This window comes from Diplotaxodon limnothrissa, linkage group LG11, assembly GCF_057381915.1.
Source record: "Diplotaxodon limnothrissa isolate DT_005_m linkage group LG11, D_limnothrissa_male_GT1.1, whole genome shotgun sequence".
NCBI classification, from domain to species: domain Eukaryota; kingdom Metazoa; phylum Chordata; class Actinopteri; order Cichliformes; family Cichlidae; genus Diplotaxodon; species Diplotaxodon limnothrissa.
In genome coordinates this window covers 34,907,798-34,932,304 of record NC_140606.1, presented here as the reverse complement: position 1 = coordinate 34,932,304, position 24,507 = coordinate 34,907,798, and the positions used below count along the sequence as shown (strand labels likewise).

The 24,507-nt window shown below is 39.8% G+C and overlaps 1 protein-coding gene across 2 annotated transcripts; it reads right to left on the bottom strand.

Moving 5' to 3' along the window:
- Nucleotides 1-254: 254 nt before the first annotated feature.
- On the bottom strand, nucleotides 255-24,353 carry col28a1b (collagen, type XXVIII, alpha 1b). 2 transcript variants are annotated; one of them, XM_085366674.1, is made up of 35 exons: nucleotides 24,213-24,353; nucleotides 23,559-23,695; nucleotides 22,158-22,720; nucleotides 19,562-19,582; nucleotides 19,420-19,479; nucleotides 19,263-19,316; nucleotides 19,149-19,193; nucleotides 19,022-19,048; nucleotides 18,878-18,922; nucleotides 18,754-18,798; nucleotides 17,821-17,874; nucleotides 14,774-14,842; nucleotides 14,459-14,527; nucleotides 13,639-13,707; nucleotides 13,073-13,141; nucleotides 12,906-12,974; nucleotides 11,702-11,770; nucleotides 11,198-11,266; nucleotides 10,580-10,651; nucleotides 10,415-10,483; nucleotides 10,230-10,301; nucleotides 9,478-9,546; nucleotides 8,921-8,989; nucleotides 8,775-8,843; nucleotides 8,611-8,679; nucleotides 8,010-8,078; nucleotides 7,861-7,929; nucleotides 7,315-7,383; nucleotides 6,981-7,061; nucleotides 6,782-6,817; nucleotides 6,119-6,155; nucleotides 5,440-5,994; nucleotides 4,636-4,820; nucleotides 3,753-4,038; nucleotides 255-721 (listed from the first exon to the last, which is right to left on the bottom strand). In XM_085366674.1, exons 2-35 carry the CDS (start codon nucleotides 23,692-23,694, stop codon nucleotides 549-551), a joined length of 3,582 nt encoding a protein of 1,193 aa, XP_085222800.1. In that variant the 5' UTR covers nucleotide 23,695; nucleotides 24,213-24,353; the 3' UTR covers nucleotides 255-548. The 2 variants fall into 2 exon arrangements, with proteins under 2 accessions (XP_085222800.1, XP_085222801.1); XM_085366675.1 differs by having other exon boundaries at nucleotides 22,158-22,717.
- Nucleotides 24,354-24,507: the final 154 nt, after the last annotated feature.

Below are 24,507 nucleotides of genomic sequence, written 5' to 3'. Positions count from 1 at the left end.
CTAAAAATACACCAAGCATTTTTTAGAAGCATTATTTGTTTGTTTTTGTTTGTATTTGGAGAGGGGGTAAAAATCATGTCTATTCAGCACAAACCTTAAACTAAGAGCCTTGGATGAAACTTGGATGCTCATGATTAAAAGGTACACTTTTATTTGATCTTTTAATGACATTATAAGTATTAAAAATAAACGTACACATAAAAAGTATCATTAAAAAACATTGCATTATAAAAAAGTTACATTTTCTTGTTCTTAAAGAAGTTAGTGGTATTTTAACAGAGGAGCTCTGAAGTGACATAAAAATTGTTTCCTCTTTTTCTTTGTTTTAAGACAAATACCACAAATAAGTAGTCCACTACATTTAAAACCTAAAACTCAGTTTGATTTAATGATGCTTTCTAACATTAGCTGCTTATCTATCCGTGTCAAAGTAACTACAAGAGTACTCACTTACTGAAGTGAACTTTCTGGTAAATCTCACATCAATTTGAATCAAAATCTTTTCTAAGCATTTCATATGTGTGTGTGTGACTGCAGGCATGTGCGTGTCAGGCCTTGACACAGGCTTCTTTGCAGCTCTTCTCAGTATCAAACTTGTTGTCATTCCCTAAGCAGCCTCCAAACCAGAACTGAGCACAGGAATTCGCCGTGGGATCGTAGTACCACTTCACCACATATTCCCGACACGGCCCTGGATCCAGGGTCTGGGTGCAGCGCTCGGCTAGAGACCACAAAAAATAGTGTTATCAGAGACGACACCTGTGCTAGCATCCCTGTGGGGACTCTTATTCTTTTGCTGTGTTCAGTTACTGGTAAATATGTTTTCTTTTTTTGTTTAATGGGACAAGGACAGAGGGGCAAAATAAAGCATTGAAACATGGTTTAAAGTTTCCTGTATTGTAATATATTAAGCACTCTGCAGAACTAAGGACATCTGGGAGAGAAACTGAAAATGGCACTAGAATCAAAATGTGGGACCTAACAGTTTCTAATAGATCAACAATGTGACTTTCATGGTGTAGACAGAGGAATTACATTAGAGGATTGCTTTGATCCTCTGATGACCATCAATGTTTGTAGTTTACACCAATCCAAATAAAAGCTGCTGGACAACACTGACCAATATTTCTGGCCCTACAAGGCAGTTCAATTCTTACAAGATTCATGAGATCATGATTATGAGAGAATCCTTCAGTGTTCTGTTTGAAAGTGGTATTTAGGGTTGATTCCAGTCAAGTTTTGCTGCCTAAATCATCCAGTTGACTGAGTGATACCTATCCCTATATTATCACATTTTGTGACAGCTGTTTGAAACAGCAACCTTTTTAAAGCAATTTAAAAGCTTAATTTTACTGCTCTGAAGCATCAGAGCAGTAAGAAGAATGCAGGTGTTTACAGCGTTTGTACAGAAATGTCTTTGAAAAATAAGATATGAATCCTATAGTTTCAAATGCATGTTTAAATTGTGTGACAGTTCTTGCTCAGAGCCACTGATGGATATTCTCCAGCAGGGGGCGGCTCTTTTAGATAGAGGAAAAAAAAACAAAAAACATTTTTGCTTCCCTTGATCTGCAAGTTCCTGATGACTTAAGGCCTCACTCTAATTGTTTACCCAGTAAATTCCAATTGGATTAAAATGCTAATTTTTGTAAATAATTAGTATTTTAAATTAAATCCCTGTAATAGTTAGAAATGATGACAAAGCGGGGCATGCTTTAGCGTGGGCCGTACTTGTAATTAACCAGTTCTTCAGTTCCAGTAAGCATTTGCTTTTGATCTCTGATAACGATTACCAAGAGGTCAAGAGCAAAAATACTCAGCTCAAAGATTTACAATCTCATTAACCAATGGGTGAAGTCACTGTGGCCATGTCCAGCCTTTACAGTGGCTTGCAAAAGTATTCGGCCCCCTTGAACGTTTCCACATTTTGTCACATTACAGCCACAAACATGAATCAATGTTATTGGAATTCCACGTGAAGGACCAATACAAAGTGGTGTACACGTGAGAAGTGGAACGAAAATAATACATGATTCCAAACATTTTTTACAAATAAATAACTGAAAAGTGGGGCGTGCGTAATTATTCAGCCCCCCGAGTCGATACCTTGTAGAACCACCTTTTGCTGCCAATCTTTTAGGGTCTGTCTCTACCAGCTTTGCACATCTACAGACTGAAATCTTTGCCCATTCTTCTTTGCAACACAGCTCCAGCTCAGTCAGATTAGATGGACAGCGTTTGTGAACAGCAGTTTTCAGATCTTGCCACAGATTCTCGATTGGATTTAGATCTGGACTTTGACTGGGCCATTCTAACACATGGATATGTTTTGTTTTAAGCCATTCCATTGTTGCCCTGGCTTTATGTTTAGGGTCGTTGTCCTGCTGGAAGGTGAACCTCCGCCCCAGTCTCAAGTCTTTTGCAGACTGCAAGAGGTTTTCTTCCAAGATTGCCCTGTATTTGGCTCCATCCATCTTCCCATCAACTCTGACCAGCTTCCCTGTCCCTGCTGAAGAGAAGCCCCCCCAGAGCATGATGCTGCCACCACCATATTTGACAGTGGGGATGGTGTGTTCAGAGTGATGTGCATTGTTAGTTTTCCTCCACACATAGCATTTTGCATTTTGGCCAAAAAGTTCCATTTTGGTCTCATCTGACCAGAGCAGCTTCTTCCACATGTTTGCTGTGTCCCCCACATGGCTTGTGGCAAACTGCAAACGGGACTTCTTATGGTTTTCTGTTAACAATGGCTTTCTTCTTGCCACTCTTCCATAAAGGCCAACTTTGTGCAGTGCACGACTAATAGTTGTCCTATGGACAGATTCCCCCACCTGAGCTGTAGATCTCTGCAGCTCGTCCAGTTCCATACTCCTTCCATTTCTGAATGATCGCTTGAACAGTGCTCCGTGGGATGTTCAAGGCTTGGGAAATCTTTTTGTAGCCTAAGCCTGCTTTAAATTTCTCAATAACTTTATCCCTGACCTGTCTGGTGTGTTCTTTGGACTTCATGGTGTTGTTGCTCCCAATATTCTCTTAGACAACCTCTGAGGCATCACAGAGCAGCTGTATTTGTACTGACATTAGATTACACACAGGTGCACTCTATTTAGTCATTAGCACTCATCAGGCATGTCTATGGGCAACTGACTGCACTCAGACCAAAGGGGGCTGAATAATTACGCACACCCCACTTTTCAGTTATTTATTTGTTAAAAATGTTTGGAATCATGTATGATTTTCGTTCCACTTCTCACGTGTACACCACTTTGTGTTGGTCTTTCACGTGGAATTCCAATAAAATTGATTCATGTTTGTGGCTGTAATGTGACAAAATGTGGAAAAGTTCAAGGGGGCCGAATACTTTTGCAAGCCACTGTATATTCACTGTATGTCTGAAAGCTTGTTTGTTGGATTAACATGAGTAACGCTTATTTGATTTCTTGCCAACAGATCCAGGAGATTTACTGGTTCCAGGAAACCTTGAAGTGATGATGAGATTCCAGGAAGTCAGATCTCCCAACTCAGAAATAGTGCATCAGATAAAGTCATAGACTGAACTCAAAAGACATCTGTCTTCTCATCAAAACAGGAACAAACCTTACATGTAGGCTGACTTTAGGATAAAAATGATTAGAATTTGTAAAAATACATTAGCTACTACTTAGATGCACAGAAGAGGCTTTATCTATCATTTTAGGGGACACCTTTATTTCTCCATCTTACAGTCTCTGCTGCAGACTGTCAGCAGTTACCTGATAGGAAGTTGTCAGAGGACAGCAGGGGCGGAGTTGGTACCGGTGGTATCTTCTCCTCAGGCGGAGTCTTCAGAGTAGGACCAGCTGGCCCGATGGCTCCGGTCATCACCACATCGTGTGTGGGGTTGTTCACATCAAACTGTGGGAGGAACTCTGTTACCGGCCTGAAGGGCTCCCTGTCGAAGAACGGAAGCCTCTGAGTTTCTAAGGTGGTCCTACTGTTCATCGTCGGCCTCTTTCTAGAGGTGGACTCACCGTCAGGGTGTAAACCAGGAGGGCCGGGCTGAAACAGGCACAGAAAAATATTTTAATGTTTAGTTTATCTTACTGTAGAGAGGTACAGAGGTCACCAGGCGACACCTGAGCTAGTCATAGTCACTGAGTGAAATCTGTGGGAAGTGGTGCAGAGCTTCAGAGCAGCTGAAGACAACAGGTTTACACAAGAGCTCAGAGATTTACATACATTTTACTAAGAGTCTTTAACTTTGAGGGAAACAATCACCAGCCATTTGAGTTATTTAAGAATGTGGTCCACATTTTGTTTTGCTTTTTTAATTTTGATATAAATATTAACAGAAGAAAATATTTTAGGGTCTTTAGGCAGTTATTCGTAACTCATTGATGACCCCAAGAGGAATGTTTTAAGCACTGTGGTGCTTTCAGCTTGAGCATGTTGGCATATTTAGACAAATGGCAACATTTGCTGAGTTTTTGAATTGGTAAATGTTTTGATATTTCACCTGAATAAAGAAAAATCTGACCTGCTGTTGGCGCTAGAGAAAAAGTCACCAAACTGTGAAGATGATTTTAGTGTCCTTTCGATATTGCAACAGAGTCTGAGCGCACAGAACAAAGTTTAAAAAAACCAGCACGTTTTCACCATTTTCTGGACTCTCCTGAAGTCTCCTGTGAAAGTGGGAGTGTCCGTGTCTGTCCTGTATGGCGGTTCTCGAGCGTTGCTGGAGACTTCTGGGATTCCTGGAGGAAGCCCCGAGCTCGGGATGGAGCTGAACAAGTGTCTCTCTCCGTTTTCACAGATATGACTCAAAAGTTTTTTCTCCAGAGCTGCAAACACCAGAAGACAAATGGACAGTTCTACTCTGCATTTAACAACACAGCAGTTTTTCTGAGGGAGTATTTCTGAACCAAAGCACACAAATACAAGATGTTCCCCAGTTTCAGGTTCATCATATTTACTTTCATGTTCAGGTGCAGATTGAGGATATGCTAGAAAACAGGAAAATGAGACATCTGTGCCCGCTTCACTTCTTTATAATGATAAATGTTCAGTCTCGCTTAACAAGCAGCGTTTCAGATGCCAAAAACATGTTAGTATTGTGTGGAAAATTAAACTCATGAATCTCTGGATAAGACGCATGACTTATCCAAACTCCAATACGAAAGAAAACTATTTATATTTTTTAAGTTTGCTTGGTTTTGAATTGATTGCAGTTTTTCTTACGGGAATTGGTTTGCCTTGTTTATTGGTTTGCTGCGTTGGTTGTGCTCTCCTTGTGTTAGAATCAAGTAGGATCACAGCTGCAGGTTTTCAGTTGGTTAAAGTAAAATGGTTCTTTCTAAATCCACTTTATTGTATTATACTAGGCTTTTTACTTAGCATTTTTTGCTGCATTTCAGTCAGACAAAACTATCAGATCATAAAGCCTGTGTCAAGGCCAGTCACCTGCAAGTGTTGTGAATTCATCGATCAGGTACAAGTGATCACTGTCGGGGTCAGTGGCCATGAAGTTGAGCTCCTTCTTGAACTCTTTGTACAGTGGATCGCTTTTGTTCACCACTCCGATCACGAACATCTCAATGTTGCTTCTCTGGGCTTCTGTCACGGCGCTCTCCAGACTGACCGAGTCCCTCTTATCGGCCTGTCCGTCGGTGATGATGATCGACACCTTCCTCACACCTGGCCGGGCTGCCTTGAACACCTGGTTGGCCTGTTGGATGGCACTGCCTGTGAATGTGCCCTCGCCCAGGTAGGTCATGGAATGCACAGCAGACTTGATCTCATCGAGGCTGGCTTCCTGTCTGAGGCTGACCACCACCATGTTTATGTGGCTGTAGAGGACCACGCCAACACGAGTGATGTCCCGGCTGACCGAGGTGTGGTCGATCAGGGCGTTCACAAAGTCTTTGATCACGTTGAAGTTTTCCGGGCCGACGCTCTCTGAGCTGTCGATCACAAAGACGAGCTCCAAGGGTGTCTGGCGGCACGTCAGTGCACAACCTGATGACATGGAGCAAAAACACGACCAGAGGAGCAAATAAAGGTTAATGACTAAAGAGGAAACTAATCCTTGGTGACTGATTTAAGGAAAACTAAGATTCACAAACTTAATTTTGTGACTTACTGCAGATGGATTTTACTATTTTGATGATTTCATCCCTCTGTGAAAGAGAGTACAATATTTTAGAGGTGGTTCAACACATTTTTTTATTTGTCTTTTTAACATATGTTATTGGTTAAGTTAGGGACCCTATTATACATTTCCATAACATCTAACATGCACTGTTACTGTTGTGGATGCTGATGTTAAATATGGCAACACAAACAAATAATATCTGTGAGTGTCAAGCTCAGGTTTTTAACTCTGAGTTTCATGCCTTTTTTTCTAAACCCTGGATATGTATGATGTGAGAAAGAGCAGATGTCCTTAAGTGTCAACTCAGTCACAGAAGCCACACCCACCTGTTACTTAAATCTCCGCATGCGGAGAAAAACTCAATAATTTCTGAAGACACAGTCGATGCATCAATGACAACAGACATGACATTATGTTAAATACAGCATAAAATGAGCTGGCAGGAGGTGGGTTACAAAGTGGTTTGCAGATCTGCAGCAACAGCACGCAGGCTAAAAAACCTTAAATAGTGTCCCTATATAAGATTATACAGTTGGCTGTCTAGACGATTATCAGCAAACCATTAGCTCATGTGGGTAGTACCAGCGTCTAATGAAAAAATAATCTGAGATTTAATTGGTTTAGAGCTATTTTAAGTGTACTCATACTTACTGTAAGTCCAGGTTCCCCCTTCTGTCCTGTTTTGCCCTGTCATTTAAAACAAGTCATTATTTAGGAAAACACTATAGCATTTTCTGACTTAAATTGTTCTGTTAACCTACAGTTACAGAATGACTTCTTAATTCATCAAGACTTTCTTCAGAGAAGGAAATAAAAGTTAGTATTATGTCTGGCAAAAATATATCAGTACCAGAGGTCCGATGATGCCCGGCTCTCCAGGTTCCCCTCTGTCTCCCTTATTGCCTTTCTCACCTCTGAACCCTCGGTCCCCCTGCAGGAGGAAAAGAACACTAATTTTTTCAGTGTATAAATGACAAAGTAAAGCCGTTATAGCAAACGATGTCCCATCATTCATATATCGGCCAGAATCGCATTTTTCTGCCCAACATGATCTTTTGCATTCATTGTTGCTTCTGTATGTTTGAGGTGATGACACTGCATAGATTATCTTTCACCTTTATTTGAGTGCTGACTTTAGTTTACATAATAATTCCTCACTTCCCACATTGCGAACATCAAGGTACCTTATCACCCTGCAGACCTTGTCCTGGAGGACCTCTGGGGCCGGGCATCCCCTGAAATCCAGACTCGCCCTGTAAACATTCAGCAGAGTTCATGTTGTCACTCATCCCTGTGTGACCTTTCAGACCTTTATGGTTAATGTTAGTGAGATAATGATATCTAAATTTATGGCAACAATTGTTTCCATACCTGTCTCTAAAAAACTGCATAGATCCACTGAAAAACTTACTGACCCTATCAGATCTTCATTCAAAACAACTCCAGTGTGCTTCTCTTGCTGCTAATGACCACAGCATAAAAGGAGGGAATGTAGGTTCATATGTCTTAGCTAAAATCCAACCAAACCTGTTAGAAAACTCATTATTTAGTTTGCGAGACTCAATGGAAACACAGCAATTCTTTTATCACTGTGTTACCAGAGTGTAGCAAACATGAATTCCCTAAATCAGAATCTTTATTATCTTCATTATTACTTAAAATGTACTTATAGAAACATTCAATAATTCAGCTGCAAGTGAATAAATGTGAGTGACAGGTGACAATGGTACCTTTTGTCCTTGTAACCCTTCTCCAGGTAACCCCTGTGGACCAGGTGGTCCAATTTGGCCAGCTGAACCCTGCAGGAAAAGAAAACTTTATATCTACTTAAGACAACAAAAATACAACAAAATCCATTGTTTTCTACATTTCTGATTACCTTTGGACCAGGTAACCCGATTCCTGGTGGCCCAGCAGGTCCAGGAGGCCCAGGCAAGCCTCTTTCTCCCTGAACGTAAGTTATTAAATATTTATTGATACTTGCAATAATGATAATAGCTTTATTTGTGCATCAGTTTTTAGAACGCACAGTTACAAAATGCTTCATTTAAGTGTACATGCCTACAGACAGACATGCAGTCTTGCATTCTTGCAAACAACATACAGATTTTCAAAAATAAAAGGAAAAATGCAATAATTAAAACTATTATTAATTGCACAAATAAAACTGTTTAAAACCAAAATCATCACAGCAACAAAAGGAAAGTCAGAAAAAGTCGTTATTTGTATTTTTTATCAAACAAGAAAGCAGAAGCTTTTGGATAATAGGTCAGATAAAAGGTAAGACTTCAATTCAACTTTATTTATATAGCACCAAATCACAACAGCAGTTGCCTCAAGGTGCTTTGAAGAGTAAACAGGGGAACTGTTTATTCCTTTTCAAAATCTGACTATCTAAATTATCTATTTAAATGTTCCTAAGAGGTGAAGAGAACTACTCCATAATAATAATTTTTAAAAAAGCCAGTATTTTTACTTACCTTTGTTCCAGGTAAACCAATCCCATCTGGTCCAGTCTCTCCCATCAGGCCAGGAGGCCCGGGAAGTCCCTAAGAATATTTTTTTCAATTGACATTGAAACCTGAGTGTGATTACTTGGAGTCTTGTGCTGATAAAAGAGGCTGTAATCTGGTTTGATACTCACTGGGGGGCCAGTGAAACCTTCTCCTTTTAGTCCAGGTGGCCCAAGGGGGCCCTGTGGCCCTCTGTCACCCTACAAACCAAAACTTAATTGTACTCACATACTTTACTGGGGAGGATAACTGAAGAGTAAACCGGAAGTGAACTGACCTTGGATCCAGGTGAACCAATTCCTGGGTCTCCCACAGCTCCGGGTGGACCTTGTGGACCTGGTTCTCCCTGACAAAACCCAAAAGTAAAGCTGTTACTTTCAACATTATGCACTCCACACTGTATATAAATGCCACTTGTTTTGCACATATTCAACTCTGTATATTTTATATATTTTATTATTATTATTATTATTATTATTATTATTATTTTTTTTTACTATTTAATTTGTAAAAATGTGTATACACACACACACACACACACACACACACACACGTAGGAAAATATTTAGTATACACATCCAGAAATGCATACACTATTATATATTGTACATATATTTATTAGTTTCAGGTTGGCCATTCTTGTATTTTGCTCGTTTGTGTTGTTGTGTTTGCACATCTCTGTTGCTTGTGGGGCTCGCACACAAGAATTTCACTCGCATGTGCTGTGCCAGTGTGCCTGCACATGTGATGTGACAATAAAAGTGATTTGATTTGATTTGATTTGATACTATTACTGAAAGTCACACCAACTTTAGTTATGCAGCCTTGATTTACCTTGGCCCCCGCTATACCCCTGCCAGTAAGTCCAGCTGGACCTGGTAGCCCCATAATTCCTGGTTGCCCCTGGAGGAGAAAGCACTTATTAGAAAGATAACGGTACACAAAGCCATTTAAAAATAATTCCCTGAATGCATGATAATATCTAATCATGGCCTTTTTTTAGAACCTGACGGATACCATGGTATCAGTCATACACTTTAACAGAACAATTTCAAATTTTGTAAATTTTTTAATACATTTTTATATTTTCTCTCTTTCCTCACTGCTTGCACCCTGGATGGGCCGGTAACACGTCCAGATGCAACCTATACCTCGTACATGTTCCAGGCACCCCTACCACTCTGAAGTTGTACAAAATAGATGGCTGGAAGGAGGGACGGATGTGCTGTTTGTGTAACTGTAGCAGCAGATTTCTGTTTTTTTTGGGGGGGGGGGGTTCCATTTAAGAATTTACTAGTTCACTAATTAACCTTCTGGTTTGCAGGTAGGTCCATGTTGGAAATAAGGTGCTTCTTAAAGCCTGTTTTTGTTTTTTCTGAGTTTGGACCAACATTTAAAGCATGTACATTTTATGTAGCAACAATATTACTTTGACTTGATGTACACTCAGTAATCCAAAAACAACTCCAAATAACATCATCAGTGTGAGTGAAATGCTTCTCTCAGTCTCCAGATATCACTTTGACTGCTGTGTAAAATTATTATGACATTTTTTTCTAAAATGCTTCTGGTAAACACACACATACCTTTGGGCCCATTGGCCCCACAGGACCGACTGCACCTTGCTGGCCTCTGGACCCCCGGTCCCCTTTGTCTCCCTGTCAGAATAACACAAAACAACCTGTAAACAATCTTCTGGATTGTGGCTAAGTGCTTATAACCTCTAGAACAAAATATGGAGATCTGATCTGAAACACAGACACACTGTTACCTTCTCTCCTGGGACACCTTTGCCAGGAGCCCCATCAGCTCCCCGGGGCCCCGGGAACCCAAGGTCCCCCTGATCAGTAAATGACACAGTGGACAGACAGACTGGTAAAATGTATTTAAAGTACATTTAACAAGCAGAAAACTGACTGACATCAGGCTTCATTACCTTTGGTCCTGGGATTCCATCTTCTCCTGGCTGACCAGGTATACCTGATAACCCCTCAGCTCCAGGGTCACCCTGAAACAGCAAAATGACACAAAAGAGTCCCAGAGGGGTTGAAACTATGCAAATACAATCAGCTACATTAAGAAGATGAATATCTGCGTTATGTTGTCTTTAATTAAGAAGCTATGGCTAGGAGGCAGTTAGCTTGGGTTAGCATGAAGGCTGGAAGCAGGATTGGTGGCTAACCTACAGTTGTCCAAATGAAATAAAATGCATCTTCCAGTTCATAAAATATTGCTCTAACTTTGCAGTAATACCACTTAAAGTTAATTGAGGAATATCTAGAAGAAATTGCTGCTATGGTGGCACCCTATTACATCACCACACTCAAATTTTCGTTGAGCTCTTTAGAAAGACCCCATTCTTTCAGATGTTTGTAAAAACAGGCTGCATATCTAAGTGCTTGTACACTTGTGTCAAGGGGACTGAAAACACAAAAGGTGTGGCCAAAGATTCATATTAAGTATTATATGTGGATTTGTGGTCAGTTTTTCTTAATATTACTCTGACTACAGGAAGTAACAGCAGGAGTAGTGCAGCAGTGCAAAGAGGACTTACTTTGGGCCCTGGTTCTCCAACACCTCGCTCACCTGGTAGTCCTGGCTCACCTGAGAGGCCCTGATCCCCCTGAAGGTAATAGTCACATAGTCATTTGGGTATTCAAAAAAAGATGTAAATATTTAGTATCATCTATAAGAGTTTCTTTCGTATGAATTTCTTGAAACACCAGAGCACTGCATCTTTAGAAAACATTACTCAGAAACGTAAAGGATATTTGTTTCTCATTATTTTCTGTCATATATACCTTGGGTTTGCCAGTGAGTGTTAATGGTACGTGGCACAACAAATGATAGACTATATGTAAAATATGGACCTTATTATAATAGTATATAGCATAGCATACTACAGACTCAATTGCTGCTTTAGAGTCCGATTTTTCCCTGTTACTATTTTAAACTGAATTGACTGAATTATGTCTTAACCTCCAGCAGCCAGTAAACCCTCTGATTCAGAGGAAGACTGATTCACAATCATCATCTTGTCTGTTATTGTGTGTCTTACCTTTGGTCCTGCTATTCCAACACCTGGAGCTCCTTTGGGTCCTGGAGGCCCAGCTGGACCCTGATCTCCCTGAAGGAAAAAAAGAGAGTTAAGTTGAAGAGGGGGGGGGGAGGGGGGGGGGGCGGGTTGTTTGATTTTGTAGCATGGTGGTTAGCGCCTTCTTGCCAGCAAGATGGTCCTCAGTTTGAATCCACCATCCAGGCAGGGCCTTTCTATGTGGAGTTGACCCAAAACACATGGATGGGGTTACGTCAATTGGAGACGGTAAAATTATACGTAGGTGTGACTTGAATGTGAATGGTTGTCTGTTTAGTGGCCCCTATGCCAGCTGGGATATGCTGTAGTCCCCGTGCAACACTGAAGTGGATCAGTGGAAGAAGCTGGATGTTTCTAAATCTATTTTTGATGAGAAAAGTCAAAGTGACAGTATAACATGTCTGCCTTCAGTTTCAGTTTTTATTTCTAAATGAAACATTAGTCAGGACTGTGTTGAAGGACATGAATTCTTTGTTATTGTTAATCTAATGTTTTTTGGATTTCCCAGGCTTAAATTTCACTGTGTATGTGTATTTACTGTGTATTAACAAGGTCAGACGAGTAAAATCATTGTGTAATAAAATATGCTTAAACAAAAAGTCTCTTTAAAGGTTACGACGTGAAAGAGGGTGAAAATGTTCATCCGAGTCAGAGCACGACTAAAGCTGAAAGATGAGACGAATAAAACAGATGAGACGTTTTGACATAAATATGTGTGATTTCATGTCTCAGTGTCTATTTCAAACTCTCTGCTTACCTGACCGACTGATGTTGGAGAGAAAAACTCCTCAAAACCAATTACTGATAATTTTTCTATGAAATGATGTTACAGTTCACCAGGTGCTTACGATTATTTCAGTTTATATCACATTCATTGAGTCTGTTATTGCATGTACATCATAGTTTACTGCTTACAGTGGAAAGCCCTTCACATCAAGAGAATTTCTTTTTTCCTTTTTACGATTCAAAAAACTTGTAAATCTTTAAATACTTGTAAACATTTCCACTACTGGAAATCATCACAAAAGGATTAGCCGAGCAGTTTGCTGAAAAATAGGAATAATTAATGACTTTTAAATTTTTTACTTAACAAAGCCATCAAGCTGACAAAATGAGACCCTTTGATGGACTCATTCTGGCCCCTGGGCCACATGTTTGACATGTTTACCTTTTCTCCTTGAAGTCCTGGACCAGGAGCACCAACTGGACCTTGATTTCCTGGTGGACCAAAATTGCCCTGAGAAAAAGGAATAGAAGAAATGCAATGATTAAAGATTCAGATCTGTACATGGAGACATTGATGAGGAATTCAGCAGTAAATTTTAGTTAAATCACCTTGTCACCTTTGATCCCAATACCAGGAGGCCCACGACTTCCCTTTGGACCTTCATATCCTCGATCACCCTAAAGAAAATATGAGAAATCTGATTTATACATAGCTGTATGTAAATTATACAATTAAGAACAGCAATCTTTCAATCCTACCACTTACACTGATCTGTACATTTTTTAAAAATACAAATTAGTCTGTTTCTTTTCCTAAACTCTTCTTTGGATGCTGGCTGCATTTTGTTCCATGCTCTGTAGAGATGATCCCACACTGCTTCTGAGGTCTGGGCTCTGAGGAGGCCAATCCATGATTCCGGGCGTTCCATTGTGTGCTTTTCTATTCAGATATGTTTTTATTGCACTGGAAGCATACATGGGATCATTCTCATGCTGAGAAAAAGACGCTGCTGTCAATAAGAAACTTTCCAGATAGGTATTAAATGATGGATCAAAGTCTGCTCAATTCCACTTTAAAAATTATGTTAAAAAGTCTGGCTCCTTGGAAACAAAATATGAAAAAGGTGAGTTGAGACTTTTATGCAGTACTGTATGTAATCAAAGACTTTTCCCACCTTTGGTCCTGGAAACCCCTCTCCAGGAGGTCCAGGATTTCCTTGTGTTCCAGGTGATCCTTGAGGTCCCTGGAACAAACAGAACTTTAAATAAAAGTCTGTACTTGTGAAGGTTTTAGTAGCTGCAGATCTAAAACAGAAAAGGGTGATTTTAAAAAGAAAAGGAAAAGCCTAGGACTTACACAAGATTTATTTGAGCTATCAGGCTTAGCTGAAGGTTTGGCTGACAACCCCGATGTAACAAACAGTCAGATCCCATATGGGACAGGGTATTTACTGTATTTGCTTCAGCCTCCCAAATGCAAACTGCTTTGCAACCCATCTCACTTTGGCTCCTCTATTCATGCTGTGTAAGTCTTCCTGCTGCCCTCTAGGCTAATAAAGCATTCATTAACCTCTTCCATGTGCATAAATGTAAGGTTAGGTAAGTCCCAGAACAGAGCTGCGATGTCACTTATTGTGGATAAAAATACCTTTTTCTTGTAATTATTGTGGTCTAAGTTAGCTAACAGGGTAACAAATTAAAAGAAATGCCTAAATGATTACGCATCACAGTAAAATAACCCACAATAACATCAAAAATCATATGGAAAAAAATACTAGAGAGTTCTAGAGAGTAGAGTTCTAGACATTTGTAGAATAAATGGTACATTGAAGCTGTTTTGGTGGCACAAAGCGGCTCAGCAGCTTACGAAGTTATGTCAGTTTTGTCTAACTTTTATCTCACTTGTCTGTATGTTTATATATAAAAGCTCACTACGACACTGTTACTCATAAGATATGAGCTCTTAATGCCAAAGATCCTAATCTTCATACTTACCAGGAGTCCTGGTTCACCTATGCCCGGAGGACCTGCTGGACCTGGTCTTCCCTGATTACCCTTGTCACCCTGTAATTAGTAAAAAGTAAAAACAAAATTTCCCATAACTCAGTAATAAAATATCTTTTTTTATTCAGTGTCTTGCAGTTGTAGCAGTTCAACTGAGATGATTTAATAGGTATTTGAATTCCTTTCTCACAGAAACAAAACCTCACCGCTGTTTGACTTCCAGCAATGAAATATCTCTCTCCATCCTCACTGACATTTTCACTTTGAATTATGATTTTTATAGTAATTGTAATATAAATGTGTCACCTTGGCTCCTGGGAATCCAATACCAATGTCTCCTGGTTGTCCAGGTTCACCGCTGGGTCCTCTTTCTCCCTGAGAGTAATCAAGTTCAAAGGTTTGTATGTTATGTGATGATACAGCAAACAACACAGAAAACAGGTTAACAGAATGTAAAATGACGAGATGACAGATGGTGCCAGGATGCATGTAGTCCTTCTAATCCAATAAAATCATTCTAATCTATTGTTTTATTCTTTATGGGGACCTGTTATGCTCCATATTTTTACTACTGGACCCCCTCTAACATCACACGAAGCCAAGAGTAGAAAAAAATGTTGGAAACTGAGAATTTACATTCACTGCACTTTGGCTATGTTCAGTATGAGAATCCATCATCATGCATTAGAGAGGGAAAAGGCAATAAAAGAACAATCTCAGGGATTCTTTCAGGGAAACTTTGCTGTATACACAGCTGTACAGTACAAACAGTTTATTCATGAACAACTAAAGTCCTGCTGTGGTAGAATTCAAAATTAAATTAAGATGAAGAAATGTATATGAGAGAACCATCCAATCCAGGATACTGACAAAGCAGTCTAACTGGGCAACTTTAGTCCAAGCAACAAATGCTGTATATAATGCTTATGGAAATGTTTATTGTTTTTATTACACGTAAACTCAAAGTGCTTGACATAAATGCTGAAGGCCCTGAATGTGAGAACATACATGAAAGTTCTCTTGTCACCCTGACACTGACTCAGTAAATCAACCTCACTGTTGAAAAAATACACCACTTAGGAATACTCTTCAAACAGCACAGCCAAAAAAATAAATAACAGCAGAGCATGAACTCAGTCTCTGGATCCAGAAAGACATCTGGGATATTCTCTTGAGAACATCAAGATGATGTCTCCCAATATTTCTTATTTCAGTTTCATAGTGTGTATTTGTGAAGGTAGAATATTCATCTTTATGCAAATCTATTCAAAACCTTTTTGCAAAAAATGACCAGATAAACTTATCCAATCACATAGCTTACTAAAAAACTGTAGTCAGACATTCAGAGTGTCGGCTATTAAAAAAAATGCTATAAATCACATGTGATTTTATCGGCATAAAGACATTTTTGTTAAAAAGAAATGGGGAAGCTCTGTGGCGATGGAAGCAACACCATCTTATTAGGCTTTGGCACACACTGTAAAGGTCAGTATTATGTCCCTCGCTTTCTTGAGCCAAAGCTGATATGTGACCGTGCAGATGTTGTCAGGGAAAGTGTCCGCACAGTCCTGCATATGAATGATGGTGTGTCAGAGATTGCAACATTTTCTTTTTTGTCTGACCAAATAGTCATGATTTTATTGACATGATAATCTAAATGTTTGGGATACATAACTTTTAGTTCCCTAAACTGAAGAAGACTCGTATGCCTGTCAGTAAAACCTGAATATGGACATCATTAAGAGTTTGTATGGAAAAAGAATGAGAATGAGCAACAAGTGAGTTCTTGAGCTTTGGGGGACCTTGTAGACTGCTTTTGCTCAATACAAAGCAGCATTACAGCATTATTTTAGAATAAAAATATATATTTAAGTTGATAAGGCACTATTTTATTTAGAGATTAATGTCACAGTATCTCAAAAACAGGGTTTTTATATTTTAAGGATAAATTCACAAAATTCTAGAAACTTTTGTGGAAATATCCAAAACTTTACTACATAGTTGTGTAATATAGGTTTTCACAGGACTATATGCACTCCATATAATTTGGAAAAGTCAAACAAGGCTTGACAAGAAGATTCTCTAAAAAAAAAGATGGGAGCAGAGTTTAGGTTTGCAAAACTGCATCTAAAAAACAATTTCTGGAACAATATTCTTTGGACTGATGAGACCAAAGTGGAGATGTTGGGCCTTTGGGATACTTTGAAGCCTAGGCTTATTATTTTGTTGGTTCTCCCCTGGAACCTCTTATTTCCCTAAATTGTCTAAAGCCTGAGGGTCACGCTATGAAGCAAGTTCACTGTAGCCAGAGTTTCTTGAAGTTAGCTGGCTTGACAAAACCTAAAACCTCAGAAACATCACAACAGTGGTTATCAGTTTTCTTTGTTCACCCAGGCTTTCTGCTTTAAGCACTGAGCATGCTCACATAAGTGGGTTGTTTCACATGTCATTTAATTTTATTTGTGGTGTAAAATGGACCAACTGAGAACCAGCTACTGCAAACAGACACATTATCCAAGGAAGGGTGAAACAGTCTATTAAAAATATTAAACATATAACAGCGAAAGCCATCACTGGTGCTGCAAAGACACAAGGGTAATGCTGCAGAAAATCATGAATCTTATGAATTCGTGATCATCACCAGCACACAGAGCAATCAAATACATTACATATTACCTCAAATTAATACATTTATTTTACAGCTGGGTGCACATTAGAGCTCTGAAACTTTAAACTTGATGCATTTAAACACTAAAGGTTATTCAGTGAGCTCGGTGCTGACAGTTATGTAGCCTAATGAGGGCTGTTGCCAGAACAAAGAGAAATTTATTCTATTGATTGGGGAACAAATAGTCTACACCTGTAGGCGATCAGTGTTCTAATCTGTGTTTTAGGAGGTGCAGTTCCAGCAGTGTAAAAGACACTTAGCAGCATTAGGACCAAGTATAAAAACATTCAGTAATTTTCTCAATCGCCAGCTGAAAACATGTAAATTTCAGCGAGGATGCAATGCAGTTTGTGCTTTGGTTGTATTGCTTCAGCAGCTGTATCGCACTAAAAACATACCACAAATAAATCTGCCCTCTGTGTATATGTAGTTCAATGTAGATCTTTATTGAAATGTCTGTTAGTGTTTCTTGTGCTCAGGTTCTTGTTTTTTCTCCCTGGTGCCTCGTTTTCTTTGTGACTCTTTAAATCAACTATTAAATTTCCTCTATTGCTCAGATATTTTTGTTCCTGCAATTTGCATTTGGGTGGCACATCAACTCTGTGAAGAGATTTTGTTGCAGTTTTAAAGGCTAGTCCAACCAAGCAGGAATGACAGAGAATCCATTGCATCTTGAGAAACTTACTTTAGAACCCGATGGGCCTTCAGGACCCACCTCCCCTGGTGGTCCTGGCACTCCCTGCAAAAGAAATACACATTTACTCATTTATAACCTACATAATCTATAACCTTATATTTCACTTCTCAAATGAATCAAACAAAAAGCAGTCATGTATGAATCAAAAAGGAAGCCCCCACACTGTGTTACTGATCTGCAGGTCAAGACCAACCCACTGAATAAAAAATACAACAGGATTAAGATCGACATTCATGTCTTTCATGCCATTCGATTCTCATGCCTAGCTCATGAAACAACAAGGTTATACTGACACTGTGCCAGTAGCACAGAGGAGGAAGAGTGCTGCTGTGCGGCCAGGTCGCTGCACTAATCCCATCACACAAAGTCTGTTCCTGCAAAAGAATAATATCCTGCAAGCCTGGATTCACAGCTTTAGATAGCCCCAATGGTATCAGGATTACCCATAATCCAATATTCACATTCCATTAGTGCAAAGACGAATAAAAGACAAATTCCACTTCCATTTTTCATATTGAAGAGAATACCAACTGTCGGATGTCGACTTTTCAGGAGCCTGAGCGATGAGTTTTGAAAGTAATGGAACTTAAATTTTGACACTGAAAAATAGAAAATTGCTTGTGATTGAAAAAAGTCCAAATTCATTAAAAATCTGTTGTCTTTAAAGATGAATTATACCATTCGCAAAACAGTGGATGACAACTCAGTGACTCCATCTTGTATAAACAGTTGGTTTGGTTGCCTTCCATGAATTACATGGACATCTTTTTATCCTCTCTTTTCATGGATTCACAAGTGTGTGAATAATGTAGACAAAAAGTCAGGAAAGCCTCACAAAAATGTGGGATTTAAACCAGGGCCCATAATTGTCACAATTCAGTATAAAACAAAACCAGAACTGAGACTTGTGGCCACTCCTACCTGTGCTCCTTTTGGTCCTTGTGGGCCCGGAGGACCCTCTGGGCCCTGCAACATAAAACCTATGTCACTACATGGATAAAGTCTGGGGTGTTTACTGAAACATCTCAGAAAAAAATGACCATACAGTGTCACCCTTTTCCCCAGGAGTGCCACAGTCTCCTCTGTCCCCCTACAAGACCACACGACACAACGTTAGACCCTGCAGATATTTTCTGAGGACATGTTTCAATAGTGAGAACAGAGCAGCTGAAAGGTCACAGTCACTCACCTTGTTGCCTTTGTAACCTGTGCGGCCCTGCAAACAATTCAAACAGGTTAAAAACCGATGTTTCATCTCTTAACATGCTTGCTGTTTGGCAGTTGTGCAAAAACAAGGGACAAATCTGCTTTCTTACCGGTGGACCATCACTTCCAGGTGTGCCATTCAGCCCAGACTCCCCCTTTAAACAGAAGCCCACTAATTAAACACTGAAATATTTTAGAAAGACTTTCTTTGTGTCACGACTCACCCTCGCTCCTTTTTGACCAGCTGGCCCTCTGAAGCCTGGGTCTCCTTTTCTACCCTGGAAATATTACCAGTTTTAAGATGAAGCAATGATTAAGCTGTAAAGCTAATAGTGTTTTCCACTTATGAAACTCCTCAGTGTTTAGTTGCTGAAAACTCACAGGACTTCCTGGAGGACCTCTCTCTCCTCTTTCACACAGACATACTTGGGCCTGTGGACACTATCAGAGCGAGAAAAATATTATAAAGTCAGTGCAACCATTAGCCATACTAAATAGATGTTGACTTCCATTTAAGTCTTACCCCTTCATATGCAACTGCACCCTGTGGAAAAAAACAGAAGATAAAAAAAATGTGTCAGTTACGTCCATCTTTTATCTACAGTCTGAGTCCCACTGGGGAATGGTGCTAGTTGCTTGGCAGCAGATGTGTCCACCACTTTAAAGTATTTTAAAGTCAGTACTTTTCCCCTTTACCTTAAGACCTGTTAAAGTTTCCACTATGATCTGACTGGGTCCAAGTGACATCACAGGTGAATCCAAGCCTTCTGGCGAATGCTTTCATGGCTGTTTCTTTCTTTTTTGTGTGACCACACAGACTTATCTGAAGCAACACTACACACCAACTATGTCTTTTCTTTTTCCATTTCTGCAAGTGTACTTGGAAGAAATGTAACGACATTGCTTGTTTGTGTTGTCAGCAGCTGCCCATGTCTGTAACTTGTAACAGGATACTTTCATCATATCTAGATAAAGGATCTAAATATTTCTGTTTGCCATGAACTATGCAAATAATTTAGTAGTGATTTTCAGACTTGTGTGTAGTTTTACTCTTCATGAAATACTATCTGCAGGACACTTGGTACTGCACAGAACCTGAAAATCATCTCTACAGCTGTGTTCACATCATTATTTCCAGTGAACTAACCCCAACTGGTTTTTGGTTACCCTGTGACAACACATACAGAAAGATATAAAAATGCAATATGCTAAAAGAAACCTCTACAGCAAACAATGAGAACAAACAACTTTGGGCTTTGAGCACAAGATGAAAACTGAAAATCTGTCATTGTTAATGTTAACATTTCATGGTACAATTTTTAAATAATAATTAATCTAATTATGTGAACTCAACCTAAGCTTTTGGGGCACTTGGGTGCCTGGGTGCCAACTCAGCATAGCAGGTAAGTAACCTCTATAAGCTCTATAAGTTCTACATTTGGTAAAACTGGGTACTGTCCTCTGTCATGTAGCTGTCTCTGTTTTGGAAGTGCTAAATGTGATTGAATAAAATGGCACATTAATGAAAAGCAGAACAAGCCATGCCAGTCTCTCAGACTAGCTGTGACCTCCTGCAGATATTTGACATTTCTGGGTGCTGTGGAAAATGCAAAGCAGCCAGGAAAACACCCTCATGCAGACACAACTCTTACTTAAGATGTGAACCCGCTGTAAGGACAGCATGAGCATGAACAAGACTAAACAGAAGATGATCTCTGTAGCCCAGTTCCAGACACGGCATCTGATGTCAGTAATTTTAGGAGAGTATGCAGGATGTCAGATACCTATGTCCTATTCTATTAGAAGGAGCTGCTGAATTATAGGTATCAGTAGTACACCTTTGTGTTACAGTGACAGCAGTCACATTCTGGTTTCTTTTATTTTTTTAATTACAGTTAAGGTTTTTAAGACAAACTCTGATTTTCAAGATTGTTAAACTCTTTCAAAAAAGAGAAATTGAGTAATGTAGCATTAAAACATACATCAAAGCACAGGTTAATTTCTTCTGTTTGTACATAAACCTTTAATCTGTCAAAAGCTAAACTTTTACCTCTTTTAACACCAACCAGAGAAGAAGTGACTCGTTTAGGGCTTGTTGTGTTTAAACTACTTCTTTAGGGGTCACCACAGGGGTATTTAGAAATACCCTATACCTGGGCGACTCTCTGATAAGAGGTTATAAATTTTTATTTGTTATACTTTTATAATATTTGCCTGTCATCCACCCAATGCCATAAAGTTAGCATGCAAGCAGTTTGCCTGATAGTTCTAAGATACTTTCACTTATGACCTTTTAGGGTAGAAATGCTGAGCTTGTGTTTAGTGCATCCTCTGCTCTATTTACTAAGCAATTTAACCACCCAGTCAATTAAAATAGATTGTTAGCTACACTGTAGCGCTTGTCACCACTCTACTTTGCTGAGGCCAATGGCACAGCCAAGAACAAAGATAGCCCTTAATGGAAATTCATAAACTTTTTCTATGAGTGGTAAAAGAATTGAGGTAAATTAGGTGAAATGATTGGTTTAGTCTTGGACTTTGAGGTTTTACTATAAAGTTTAATGTGGACAATTGATATTTTAATATAAATTTATTTATTACATAACAATATTATGAAAACTTTCTCCTGTATCGTCTTGATGCATGCTCAACCACCCAGACAGGAAATCCCGAAAGGTTGATTCTCTTCGTCTGGACGTGGCATTTTCAGTGCTGTCACCTTATCTCAAGTCTGTTCTGGATTCAAACTTTCCAGAGACATTTAAGTTAACTGTATGAAGATGTGGCATAGATAAAGCTTTGAATAGTCGGTAGAACTCGATAGGTAGTACACAGTTCCAGCCCTTTTCCAAAACTTTCAAAGTAAAACAAGAAGTAACCAAGTAGCTGTGGTAGCACTCATATAGTATATTTTGTGTTTCCCTGGACTGAATCTATAGTCAGCGTCTTTATAATAAGCTTTTTTTTGTCATTCAGTAAGCTTTGTCAGGTCCTTCAATAACTGAAGTTTATTTCCAAGCACAACGTTTTCCAAAAAAGCATTTCACCACTCTGATGTGTCTCGACTCTGTACTGGCACCTCTGTGCCTGAGCTCATTTTACTTGAAGCCAACACTCACCATCTCTTTGAGCAGCTTCTCTTCTAGTTGAGAGTCGAGCATACTTTGGACAAACTGCTGAGCAGGTGTGCTGGCGATGGCCCGGAGCTTGGCATTATTCTGCTGGGCAATATCTGATAGCCCAACAGCAAAGAACTTTATGCCATGACCTTTGGCCTCCACAGCAGCTGCAATCACATCAGGGTTACGGGGATGATCGACTCCTTCTGTCATTAGCACCGCCACCCTCACGCTGTCCTTTGAGGTCTCATGCACCAGCAGCTGTGAGGCATTGGTGATGGCGTAGGTGGTATAGGTGCCGTGACCGATGTAGTTCATGGTGCTGACTTGACCGTGAAAATAGTCCAGGTCTTTCCAGGCTGAGAATCTGTGCTCTATGGATACAGTGCTGCTGTACTGCAGCGCAGCCATCCGCACCTTCATCGTCCAGCTGGGCACCTGCAGCATGGCGAGCCGGGTGCTGAAGCTCAACACGAAGGTCTTCTGTTTCTCGAACAGTGATATGGTTGCGCTCTCAGAGCTGTCCAGGATGAATGCCACTTCCAGTGAACATGTCAGACCTACTTGAGAGGGAGATCACAAAAACTGACATCAAGCTAGAAGTATTAGAAACAGGACTAATTTCAGGATTGGCACTCTGACACCTTTCTAACTTCTGTCCACAAATTCAGTCCCTTCTGCCAGCAGTCGGTATGTATCCATTACACTATCAAAAGTGCTCTAATGTCTCAAGCAACACTTCAAACAGCTGTGTATTCACGTGTAATCATGAATTCATGAAATATTCTGGAATAAACCTGATTCGGGGGAAATACCCACTCCCAAATTCCTAATACCAGATGCCACAGGAGACCTATAAAGGTCTTGTGTCCTGAGCTGTTTTGGCAGCATGAAGGGAAGCTACACAATAAATAATAAATACAGAGACTTAATGTTGTGGCAAGTCAGTGTAAGTGCATCTTGTGGAAAATTAAAGCAACAGTTTTGAGTAGTTCTACATTACTAAAACTGTCCAGTAAAGGCTCAAGGACCAAGTGAAAGACCCCAGATTGTCAACTTCCAACCTTAGAACTTACAGTTACTTTAGTTGCAGTTCCTCACTTCAGCTGCAATGGGATCAGAGTTAGTGGTGTTTGTTTTTGTACTAAATGAAATCAAATTGCCACATGTATCCATCCATAATCCATCCATTTTTTTTTACATTTAAAAAAAGACACTTAAAGGAAGGCATTGTGGGTGGATGACTTAAGAAATTCTCGTGTAATTTTTTTTTTACTTAAAATTTGATGACTCAACCATTTCACTGGCCTGATTTCACCATCCCTCACTCAACAATTTGTTCCCTCAGTGCAACATAGTGACTTTCACCACCAGCATGTGGAGACCTCATCTAAAAATTACCATTTCTTCCCTCATCTTGCAGCCTGTAGTTGTTCCTGCGCCCTGTCTTTCTCCTCTGGCCTGTGGCCTTGTGTAGGAGAGCCAGCAGCAGAAGGCAGACCCCGACTCCTCTGCTCAGGTTTCCCTTCAGCAACATCCTAACAGAGAAAAGAGGAGAATGTTAGGGGGGAAAGCAGTGTATGAAAGCACAATGGGTTATTTCATTTTTAATAGGATTCCTTTTACTATCATGGACACTGCTAACCACACCCAGTTGCAGATCCCAAAAAAGAGAGCTGTGTTCTGCATTTCACAGAAATGGCAGCAATTCTAATGGTATTAATTTGCTTAGATGACACCGTTCCTCCTACTGATAATGCGCTTTCTCAAATACTTACTATATTACAGTGCCAACAATATGTAAATGTGTGTAAAACCAGAATAATCTGTGCAAATACTTTTCTGTTAATAAGTTACAAATGCTGCAGAATCTAAACAATATCTTCATATAAAGTTAAACCTCTGCCAGGTGATTGAGAAAAGGACACAGCAACATACCTAGACTGGAGTGCAAAAAAACCTGAAGTTGCCATTCAAACTGTGACACCACGAGGTTCACTACTTTGCAAAAAAGTTTTACAAACAAAGCAAATATATATATATATATATTATTACCTCGAATCTCATTTAGCTGCAGCCAGTGTTTGTAGTCCAGTCAGCTCTTTGAGAGGCATTTCTCCGCAGAACCCGGGGTCCCTATAAACCAGACTGAGATAAACTGAGGACCATCGCATGAGCTGATGTGCTGTGTGTGTGAGAGTGTTTGTAGCCGGGGGCCCTCCCTGGTGCAGCTCCAACATTTTAGTCCAGTGCAGCGCTTCATGCCTGACAGAAGGGATCCCATGAAAGTCTTTTGTGCGCATTGAGTCCGTGCACTAAAATCATTTAGATTTTAGAGATAAATAGCATT

Bases quoted from the DNA above. Each gene is read 5' to 3' on its own strand.
- col28a1b (XM_085366674.1), bottom strand. From the start codon at position 23,694: ATGTTGCTGAAGGGAAACCTGAGCAGAGGAGTCGGGGTCTGCCTTCTG. The intron at 19,480-19,561 runs GTAAGACTTAAA...TCGCTCTGATAG, and splicing joins GTGCAGTTGCATATGAAGGG to TGTCCACAGGCCCAAGTATG. The intron at 4,821-5,439 runs GTGACTGGCCTT...TGGTGTTTGCAG, and splicing joins TGAATTCACAACACTTGCAG to CTCTGGAGAAAAAACTTTTG.